Source organism: Halyomorpha halys, unplaced genomic scaffold, assembly GCF_000696795.3.
Source record: "Halyomorpha halys isolate HHAL.00 unplaced genomic scaffold, Hhal_1.1 Scaffold1329.1, whole genome shotgun sequence".
NCBI classification, from domain to species: domain Eukaryota; kingdom Metazoa; phylum Arthropoda; class Insecta; order Hemiptera; family Pentatomidae; genus Halyomorpha; species Halyomorpha halys.
The window spans coordinates 191784-203228 of record NW_027105015.1 but is presented as its reverse complement, the minus strand read 5'-3'; the positions used below and the strand labels follow the sequence as shown (position 1 = coordinate 203228).

Sequence of the window (11445 nt, the reverse complement as noted above, 5' to 3'; positions counted from 1 at the left end):
TTAATAACATAAATTAACAAAAAAAAAATTTCATTTGATAATTTCAGCTGATCTATAAATTTTTTTGGTATGATGAAACTAAAAATGAGCACTGTTTTATTTCTAAACAAACAGATTTTTTTAAAAATTTTAGTATGTAATGCCAGTTTTGTAGCACAAAAATAAAGAAAATCTTTCATGACACCTAGGTTAATCAACTGATCAAATTCAAATGTTTAAGATATTAAAAGGACGTTAGAATATACCAATGGTACAAATTGTACTCAGTACAGTGCAAGTCAATAAGTCAATATGAAATTTAAGACAAAGCATTTATAATTGTACAAATATATTTGAGTGACTTTTTATTGTCTTCAGGTCCAACAAATGAATACTTTATTAATATTATCAGAATAAGAGAAAACTTACTTTTCCATCAGTAACAAAACATTTGAATTTGGTCGAAGTATGCATGTGTAAAAAAAGGTTACAAGTTGATTAAGGAAAGTCTGCAAATAAGCTCCCTCTAAAGTGAGAAAAATTGTAATTATTTCTTTTTTTTAGACCAGTATCATTAAATGAGTAGATAAGGTATTATAATTAATTTTTTTAAAGAGTAATGTTACAAAAAATTAAATTTTGTTACAACAAACTGAGGATTCAGCATCCCAAAAAAAACCTTTAATAAAAACAAAAAATATATGGAATATATGGGTATATAAGAATAAATGGTTTGTTATATGGTGTGGTGTTTTATACTGTTGATAATCTTATAGAAAAAATAAATGTTAATGGTTTTAAATTTTAAATAAAGAGGTTTTGAACTTTAAATAAAGAAAATTACCTGGGCAGAATAGCCTGCAAATAGAAATTATAAATTAATGTGAGAAGGATTTTTGTATTGAAGATGTCCCTGAAGATGGCCTTTCTAGGCCGAAACGTTGGACTAATGAATAAATAAAGTGTTGAGGCGGATTTGGATATAAAATTGATTTATTTAATAAATATAAATTTTTCTCCCTTGCCATAGATGTGAATTTGCCTGCATATTTTCCAAGATCAACTAGTAACCTTTATTACTAATAAACAATATATAAATATACCTAGTAACCTTTATTACTAGTGTATGTTTTGACCCAAGACAAATGTTTTGGCACATTAGTAAAGATGAATTTTCTCTCATTTTGACAATAATAATACATTGGTTGGATTTGATGGTAATATAAAGTCACTCAAACCAATTTCTCATTTGTCTATTGATCTGGTAATTAAGAAATATACAAGGAACTCGGTTAGTATATTATTTCAATTGGCTATTATGGCAAACATATTTCAGCACACAAAATGCAAGAAGTAAAAGCTACATTGGAATATGGCATGAACCCGCCACTCCTACCCTCTGTGGAAGCCTTATTTATCTTACCTTTAATGTCACATGTCAAACATGTCACAATCTCTCAAAGGAGATAATAACACCAAAAATAATAGAAGGTAATCCTTGCTGACTAACCCACCCCGTTGAACCCCAATTCACTGATGGTCTAATATCACCTTTGAAGCATTTATTAAAAACGGAAAGAGGCGACCTTAAGATAGTTAAATCGAGAGAATTGAAAAAGAGGCTAAAATTGGAAAATGACATATGCAAGCCTTACATTTGATACATCATTAGTTCTATGGAGGCCTGAAAACTAAACATCAACAAAAATGGATGTGTTCAATCTTGAAGGCCTAAGATTATATATATATTTATAGAACATATAGTTACTACCAGTAGGCTGGATAAAATGAACTAGAAATCAAGCTGTTATATCTGAAAGGTGATGTGAGAGATTTGACCTCTGCTAATTTACAAACATTTTATTAGTATAAAACACAAAACCATTTGTTAAATCGGAACTACTCACTTCATTTACTTAAAAGAGAAATACTACTAGAACTGTTTGGTCAGTCAGAACCATGACTGGTAGGAGTACTAGCTGGAGACCCACAGACCACAATAGAAAGTATTTGTACAATGTACAAGCTTTATAAGCATATGTTATACCATCTACTCTGATCAACTCCAACTATGCACAACATTTATTGGATGAAAATAATCATCCACTAACCGTAAATAAATAAATCTATAAAATATAAATAGTTTATCATTCAAAAATAAGTACCTTTTCTGTTGTCTGGTAAACTAAGATGAAGAGTAATTACATTTTTCACTTCGTCAAGAAGTTTATACAGATCTGAATTTTGAAAAGTTTTAGAAATATCTCCTTCAGGCCCTTGAGGACAAATAAACACCTGTAAAATAATTAATATATCAAATTAAAGAAATAAAAACTATTTCAATTACCAAAGAAGCAAAAAATAGTTTGCCTGAATGGTACAATTATATAAAATTCAGTGCATGATACACACATATTAAAAACATTTTAGAATACATAAAGCTCAATAAAACATTGCTTTTTAGGGAAACGTTTTTTTAATTGTCACTTCTACATATGAATCCAAAATTTGAAATAGGTAAAGTGAAAGACCATCTTCAATTTTTATATATAATGTTTTTATATTATAAGGGCAACAAGTTGTTTTTTTGAACATTTTTTCTCATGAAAATTTACTTATTAGTTATTTAGTTACTAAGAATAGAGAAAGCCCAATTTAAACAAAAAAAAGTAAGGAATTAAGATCAAAATAATGTGTATCTAAGTTTAATTTATTCTTTTTATACAAAGTTTTTTTTAATTTAACATTTACTGATGAGGTGATAGAAATAGAGCTAAAATGCAATAAAAGGCTAAAGGTAGAGAACATAGACCTTAAGTATATGGATTTGTTGTATAGAAGGGAAGGAGATTTAACGAGAAGAAAGATACAATGTTGTAAGGAGAAAGAACAAGGTAAGTAAATGATGGAACAGTGGAACAAAGAGCAATGGAGGTAACTATCAAGAAACTATCAATGTGAAAGGTCCAATGCCAAAAAATATTCATGTCTTCAGAACATGATTTGGGAAGGAAAGAACTTGAGGACTAGAAAGATGAAGATATTGGTTGGCAATATCTACTACAAATAATTTCGATAAGACTGATAATAGTGGTCTATAACCTGCATGGAGAGGACAGTATAGCTTCAGGAGTCAGCAAAACCTCATCTTCACATACTATAAATAATTGAGATTGTCAAGAGTGTAAAGAGCTTTCTGGACCTCAACAAAGGACTTTAAAAAAGTGAGGAAGGTCAAAAAAGTAGGCAGTCTATGAGAGGTTTCAACAATAGAAGGACGCACTTTGGCCAAAATGTGTCTTGATCAGAAATTTGGTTAGGACCAAAACCAGCACATTGCTAGGACACAGAAACCTATGACCTACACTATTCTGGTAAATGGCAAAATGCTAGATGATCTAAATATTTGGGTGCTATTCTCAATGAAAGGGACTAAATTGATGGGGAAATGATTTGGAACCACTGGAAGAATGTCTAGAATGATTTTACAAGCAGAAGTGAGGTGAAAAAATACCTAAAATGGCCATTAATAATCAAAATTATTCTCTATACTCATGTGTTTTCCTGGATCATAGACCCTCAACTTGAACCATAGGAAGTTGCATCTAATCCATGGAAATGAGATACTTTCGGAATACTGTCACTAAGATGTGGATCCACTTTATGAAATAATCTTGCAGTTAAACTGTTCAAGAACATCCAAGAGGAATAAACCTTATAATACTAGTTCAAACATCTTCTTAAGATGGATCGTGGTAGAACCGCCAGGAAGACTTAAGAAACCCGCATGAAAGGAACAACACTATGAGAAAGACATCACGTTTCTTTGGAAGATTGCGTTTAAGTAGCCTTCAGGAAGCAATACATGGATTCGAGAAGAGCTAGTGCAATTGAGATATCTGGTCCATACTCTAGAAACAGCATACTCACACTCCATAGTGCTAGAAGAGGAAGTGCCCTGCTCCCCTAGAGCAGGCACCTATGACTTAAGTAATTTTTGAATCACAAATAATTAATACAATTAAAGATTTTACTAATTTTTTTAGTAAACTTAATGCTAAAATACAAAGAAACCTAAATTATTACAGAACGCATAACTTTACAGCATATCTTTAGATACGTGTAACTTATTTTGTAGATAATATTAGACACAATCACTTCTCTACATTACAAAAATATAGAATAAAGCAGTATTTACCCTGTTATATGCTGAAAAACCCAGTTTATTTAGAGGTAAGTCATTACTATCACTCATATATTCTAATGAGGTTGGCTTTATAAGAACAAGATGCATTTCAGCACTTTTCAAAGAAATATAATTTTGAAGAAGTTTCTTAAGTTCTGATATATTTTGGCAAGGAGTTGTTCTAATTTGGTGGACACTTTCTATTTCTTCCTTCTCAAGATTGCATATATACACTGTTAAATTTACATCTGAAACAATATTGCGGAAAAACAATCAATTAATTATAGTTGATAAAACAGAAATTTATTTTATAGTTTAAAAAACTAAGCATTAAAAATTTAACAAAAATATATATTTGATTTTTTTATATTCAAGTCAATAATTCATCTGATATTGATATCATCCAATTGACATGGATATTTTTTGATTCATTTGATATTCATTATATCTAATTAATATTCATTTATACTCATGATATCCAAGAGTAAAATAAATATACATATATACAATAACTATTCTAACAGAACTTACCACCAATATTATAAGGTAAGAATGTTTTATCTTTATCACGTATTTCCAAGAAAAGGTCATAACTGTTGGTGTATCTCAAACTAGAAAATACTTCACCAATAGTTTCCTTTTCTCTTCCATCTAAGCTCTCTTCCATTTCATCCTGAGATTTATTGTACGTAACAAGCCGGCACTGGTCTTCTGATACTATTCCCTCAAGTTTCAAATACTGAAATAACAGAAAAATGTCATTAAAAAATCACAAATTACATTAAGGTACTACATCACACATTACATTAATAAAGTACATTACACATTTTTTAATTATTAACAAGGAAGTTGGCTGGAGGTGCAGACAAGAGAGAAAACTCATATTATCTAACAGGCAAGGTAGGGTGGAAAATAAAATTAAGAGAGGTATCGAAAGATGAAACTTCATTTGTGGGGCTAACAAAAATCAAGGAATCTTACAAAATCTTTTTTTAAATTATACTCATTCAGTCTTATTTTCCGCTTTTACTGCAATTACTGCAGCATGGTGGGCAGCAGAGAAAGAAAAAAAATTAAGTTATTTTTAATGACACCATAATATTTAATAACATTGCCTGTCATAAAAACTTTCAACAATAAATAAAACTAAATCATCAGAAACTGATTATGTTGAAAAGCGATGCTAATGACTGCTGTCAGTTGTACTTCCTCAGTTAATAAATAAACAATTTTTTTTTTATTTTGAAGATAAATCAAATAAATGAACAAAATAATCATTGATAATAATTACACTGTATGCCATGGATTTAACTTCTGCCAAAGTGAGATCATTGTGACAATACATTTTATTGCTTCGAGAAGGACCAATCAAAGGATGGGCAGTGTGAACTTTAATCCTCACCATCTCTTCTTGCTTGGCTCTGATAGCTTTCTCCCTTTCCTCTATTTCCTTAATTTCTTCCAACAATTTCTAAACAGAAAAATATGGTACATACAATATAATATACTAATCAAATTCCAATAAAAAAAATAAAATAATAATAAAAACAACAAAAAATAGGTGTTTACTTTAATATGAGGGGGAAATTCTTCTTCGACCATTGACATGCAGTTCAGATCTTTGTTAATTTGTCGATACATAAGCATGTATGCATTAGTACTTGAACTGTATGCTCCGCTATAATAACCTCTTGCAGATCCTCCAGAACCTCCATATGTTTTCTTTATATCTTCATGGGTTATCTAAACATCAACAATTTTTTGTAAGTCTCTGACCAACATACTATAACCCAGGCGGAGTAGATCTCAAAATTCAATACTTACTGATGTTACTGACTGGTCATTAAAACAAAACCATTCTCCTTTCGCAAAATCTTTTATGTAGGCATAATAATGACCACCGCTAGCACTACCAGAATGTATCATGATTGAATAAAGTTCATAAACAAACGGTCCTATATTCATGTATTGTAGCTTATTTTTTTCATTTTCATGAATATTTCCAGAATTACTGCTCAAGTCTATTCCTTCATCTTCTTCCTAAAATTAATTTAATAGTAATTCACTCAAATTTTAACTTTAACTAAACCTGCGATACATTTATAAAATGAAATGTGATACTGCTTGAAACCATTAAAAACCTAGAAAATATTGGCATTAAAGCTGTTCTATTAATTTGAACAAAAATCATAAAAAATCAAATTAACATAAGGAAAATGATAAATTTAAACACTATGGAAAAAATACATTAAAGATACATGCTTCAATGACTTAAGAGTGAATAAATTATTTAATATGAATAATTCATCGTTATTTAACAAATTACTTTGAAGGGTAAAGTGAACTGAAGTTTTTTGTGTATAGCTAGTATAAATTACATAAGAAATATGTAGTTGAATAGGTTACATAGAATTATCTGATCTCTAAACCATAAAGTGACTGTATCAGAATTATACACATCAAATATTTTTTCAACTATGAATAAGACGTTATGAGGATAAGAAAACAACAATAATCAAGATCAAACAATGGAGAAAGAAAAGTAATTATTCAGGTATATAAAAAAATATATTCTTGTGTGTGAGGTTATTCAATTTTACCTAGTCTTGAAACTAATTTGATTAATTATGAAGAAAACTGTTTAGTATTAACTTAGTATAAATCATCAATTCAAATATTTTTTTTATTCCTTTTTTTTTTTTTAGAAGTAGTCAAAGGTCACCTAGGAAAACTGTCAGCTTTTTTCAATATTTGAAAAATGTAAATGAATGAGGAGACAGAAATTGATATAAGAACCATTAAATAATTACAAGTTATTCTTTTGAAACATGTTATATATCTATCCAAAAGAAAATTTTGGACAATGCCAACTTTTAAAATTAAAAATTAAATAAAGAAATAGCTTTTCCTCAGGCCTAACATATCATATTAAGTTCATGTATTCCTAAAACAAAACACTGATAATCAATTGACATTGTGAGAAGTATAGACAAAGAAATCAAAGTTAAAAATAGATAGCTATTGTTAATGCAGAAAAACAAAAACAGCAATCCTTATGACTTCCCTTCAAAATCAAATTTTTAAAGAAAGATCCTTTGTATTCTGTTAAACTAAGCTACGTCTCAATGGTTTGTAAGTAGCGAAAAAAAAAATGTAATTTTGGTAGATACACTTGAATGATCAAGTAATTAAATGACCTCAAAAATGAAAATCAATAAGAACTTATAGAATAAATATATTACATAGTTATTATTTTGTAAATCAAAATAAATACCTGATCAATGTCATTATTTTGTGATTCAACAGCATGACTGGTATCTTCATCTAGGGCTGAATCTGCAGTTGATGAATCATCACATTTTGTCGACATTTCTTGGCATTCACCATCAGTTTCATTGGTGGGGTTATTTGATTTCACAAAATTATTTAAATCCAAAATTTCAGGAAATACAAGTCTTAAAAAAATATGTATACAATAATAAATATTCTTACATTAAAAAATCATGAATAATTAAAAATGTAATGAAATAATATTTTTAAAATACACTATTTAATACCAACTTGTCATTTAATTTTATTCGATGCATAGTAGAATAATCAAAATCAAATCTTTTAAGATGAAGGGTCAATAAATAAGGGAATTTAGTGAACTTAAGTCCTTTGTGAGCATCACATTTCTTTCCACAAACATCGCAAAAGTACTGGTTGTTTCCCTCTAGAGTTTCAGGTTGAACAAATGCTCTCAGAGCTTCTTCCTAAAATAAATATATTTAAAAAAAAAACCGTTAAGCACACCTGAAGTTGGACACACACCTAACAACAAAGAGCCTACACTAACAATGCCTGGACTATAAGCAGTGCCACAGTTCATTCTTTTTCATATATAGTTCAATTATTTCCAGTTTAAACCAAAACAATTATCTCAGTCTTTTTTTGAGTCTGACACAGGGTATTGTTAATAGGTAACAATACATTTGTTATAGTGCCTCTAAGATGAGTTTGTCCGTAAGGAAGGGAACTCTAACAAACCCCTCCTACTGGCAACAAACCAAGAGGCAGTCTGGAACTTGATAATGCCTAACTAGTTCAGGACTGAGTACTTAGAACGCTTTTCCCCTCTATTTTCAGACTCCTAAGTTACCAATACGGGAGGTTAGTCGTTTCTTTAGGTTATCCTTTATCATTGACTGGGACTGTTGCTTATTGATTTTACTTTATATGCTAATATATTGACAACTCTGTTCTGTCTTGCTGCTTAAGAACGCAATATCTTCCAAAAAGTTATTTTTGAGATTTGATAATCATTATGTTCAAAATATGAAGTTAAGTTAGACAAAAGAAGTGAATAGAAAAAAACAAAACAGAAAACATAAAAATAATAATAATATATGGTGAACATAACTAATAACGTGGGTAAAGAAAATTAAGAAAAGAATAGAGAAGATGGGGAAGGGGTTAAATTAAAGATAGGAAGAAAAAGAGAATAAAACATAAAATGCACCTGTTAGCTTGAAATCTGACAGCCAAGTGACTTTAACGGCCAGACTCAGAATTAAATAGTACGCTACAAAGATTACGAGGTATTTTGGAGGAAACGTTACAAGTAGGTAAAAAAAAATAAAAAGTAGAAAATATTTAAAAGAGGAAAGCGTGACCACAAATGGTTTTAGAAAATGTTAAAAAAAAAAAAATATGTTACAAGGATGACAAAGTTACCAGAAGATGACAATATTTTATAAGTATTTGGATATTTAAAAACTGTTAAAAAGAGGGAACATATAAGAGGGTGACGAAAAATGTTAGAAAAAGTTTAAAAAGTGAAACAATTTGTTACAAAGTGTGTGAATGAAAAAAAAAATTACATTTTTCATAAATTAACTATTTGCGAATATGTTAACAATAAGTCGTACTTGTCGGTTTTTAAATTGATGGAAGAAGGTTCTAATTGGATATAGAAGCTTTCAGAGATGAGCCCTTTGTCATGGTTATGAACTGTAGCTAGTACAGACGTTTTGTCATAATCTAAGGAATGATTTAAAGAAAGAGAAAGTTTTGAGGGAGAATGATTATGTGAGGAAACAGAATATTTGTATTGTATGATACGGTCTTTTAAGAGGTTTTTGGTTTCACCGATGTAAGCAGTATTACAATTAGGGGTGGAGCAAGGAATGCAGTAAACGACATACATGTGATTGGTGTAGAAGAGGGATAGGATCTTTTAGTTTTGAGTAAATATTAAATAGTGTATTGTGAGGTATAAAAGCAATACGAAGGTTGAGGTCTAAAAGCATAGGTATAGCAGAACGTAAGAATTTTCGGATGTTATCAGAAACAGATGGGATGTATGGTAGTGACCTGTATAAGGAGATAGGGCTTGTGAAGAATTAGGTGAAGTGGTGAGTTCAAGTTTATGAATGATATGGAGGAGGAAGTTATTAGCGAAGAGTATTTGTTTAATGCGGTGTGCATTTTTTTTTTCATGAAAATGGGAATCAGATGTTGGTTTAGTGTACCAATCAGTGGTGTTGTCAGGGTTTCTTATGATGAGGTCGAGGAAAGGAAGGGAGTTATTATTTTCAATTTCTACAGTAAAATTAAGGCGTGGATGGTAAGAAATACCTAGTGACAATTTTCCTTACCATAGATAAGTAAAAACAAGTAAAATTCAATAAAATAAAATACAGGATGAAAGAAAAATAGAATATCTTTAAAAATATCAAGACCAGAACACAACTAGTCAAATACAATATTTTTGCTCATTACTCTTCATAAAAGTCTGGTGACTGGAAAGATTGGTTAATATAGTCGGAATATCCAACATGAGATGAAAAGTACATAGAGAGATAGTGTAGGTTCTTTGCAGTTAAGTGTGTACCGACCTTAATAAGAATTACTTCAACTTACAACACTTCCATAAGCGACAGTACTTCCAAAGGGCCTAACAGGTAAAGGGATATCGAGAAATGTGTCTTCTCGAAACTTTTCTGTTCCACATTCCAAACATTTAACATAATCAGTCATTTTTCCTAAAAAGAAATAATTAGATAAAAACAATTACAGTGATATTAATAAACAAATTAAATTAGGTTTATGATACTAGGAATAAAAACACATAAAAAAAAAAAAAATTCATGATTCTTTTAAAAAAAATAATAAAAATAAGGCCTACCAAATCTGATGGTTCAATGGCATCAACAATCGTAGCCAACATATGTCCCTACATAGAATCCTGTCAAGCTCAAACAAAATTTTTTTTTAATATATTTTTTACCCCCTCCCTTTCTGGCATATGTGGTGTAGCAACAGTTGGGTAGTGCACTCAACTTTTGGTACCTACACCTGGCTCTGTAGTATTCTCCCTTTAACTGCAACAGGGCCTACAAGCACCATGGGACTGGACTCTACCCCTACGGTGTTAATGAGTAATACAAGCCCTTTTAGTGATAACGCCCATTAGTATTGCTGCCACCCTCTGGCTCTTCCTCCATCGGTGCCATGTATTTCCAATCTCCATCAGCCAGTATTGTAAAATAACACCACGACCACCCTCAACATTCTATTAAATCCTGTAACTACATTGTTCCTTACACCACCTCCTTCATACAGAACATAGCAGGGTGTCTATAATCTTGACATAGCAGAGTAAGAGATCAGGATAATCTCTGATGGTCAAACTCCACCATCCTTCCCTGATGTCCTTCATAGATAGGGTCATCAGGGTGAGTCTCATGCAGTCTCTTGCTGCACCTCAAGCACCCACATGGTTGTGAGCCAACCACTTACAGGAGGTTTTATGCTTGGTTAGTGCCTTCTGTTCTGATCAGAACACTACCTTTCTTTTTAATTTTTATCAATTTCACATCCCCAATGCTTTTCAATTCTTCTTAAGATAGAAGTATATATCTTTCACAGTCCACTCATCTTCACACCCCTTGAGGTTTCCTGCCCTTTCAAATTAGTGTCTTGCAGGACCTCTGAAGCATCATGGCCAGTATCAGTACCATTCTCTCCACTGCTCTATGGTCCTTAGCCTCTTTTTCTCTTTCCTTGGCTCACAATACAGCCTCAAGTTCTATAAGAATGCAAGCTTCTTTATCGACCTTCCCTTCCAGGTCCCTGATTGCTGATACCCTTTACAGGGTTGGGGACACCCATTCTTTTTTCGTCTGGTCATAGATTGCTCCTATGACATGCCCTATATCCTCAGCTATCATAGAAGCCACAATTTGTGAGAATCTTTTTACCAATGATCTTATGTATATAATTAATCTATATATATA

The 11445-nt window shown here is 30.9% G+C and overlaps 1 protein-coding gene across 4 annotated transcripts in view; it reads right to left on the bottom strand.

Annotated features, from left to right (window-relative positions):
* Positions 1-11445, bottom strand: part of LOC106689318 (ubiquitin carboxyl-terminal hydrolase 47) — a 38609-nt gene that overhangs the window by 17096 nt on the left and 10068 nt on the right. For all 4 annotated transcript variants that reach the window (XM_014434234.2, XM_014434236.2, XM_014434235.2 and 1 more), the window contains 9 exons: positions 10070-10191; positions 7727-7920; positions 7440-7620; positions 5990-6205; positions 5735-5908; positions 5457-5636; positions 4697-4904; positions 4178-4413; positions 2145-2274 (listed from right to left, as the gene is read on the bottom strand). In XM_014434234.2, coding sequence (XP_014289720.1) covers positions 2145-2274; positions 4178-4413; positions 4697-4904; positions 5457-5636; positions 5735-5908; positions 5990-6205; positions 7440-7620; positions 7727-7920; positions 10070-10191 — 1641 coding nt within the window. The remainder of the gene's footprint in view (positions 1-2144; positions 2275-4177; positions 4414-4696; positions 4905-5456; positions 5637-5734; positions 5909-5989; positions 6206-7439; positions 7621-7726; positions 7921-10069; positions 10192-11445) is intronic.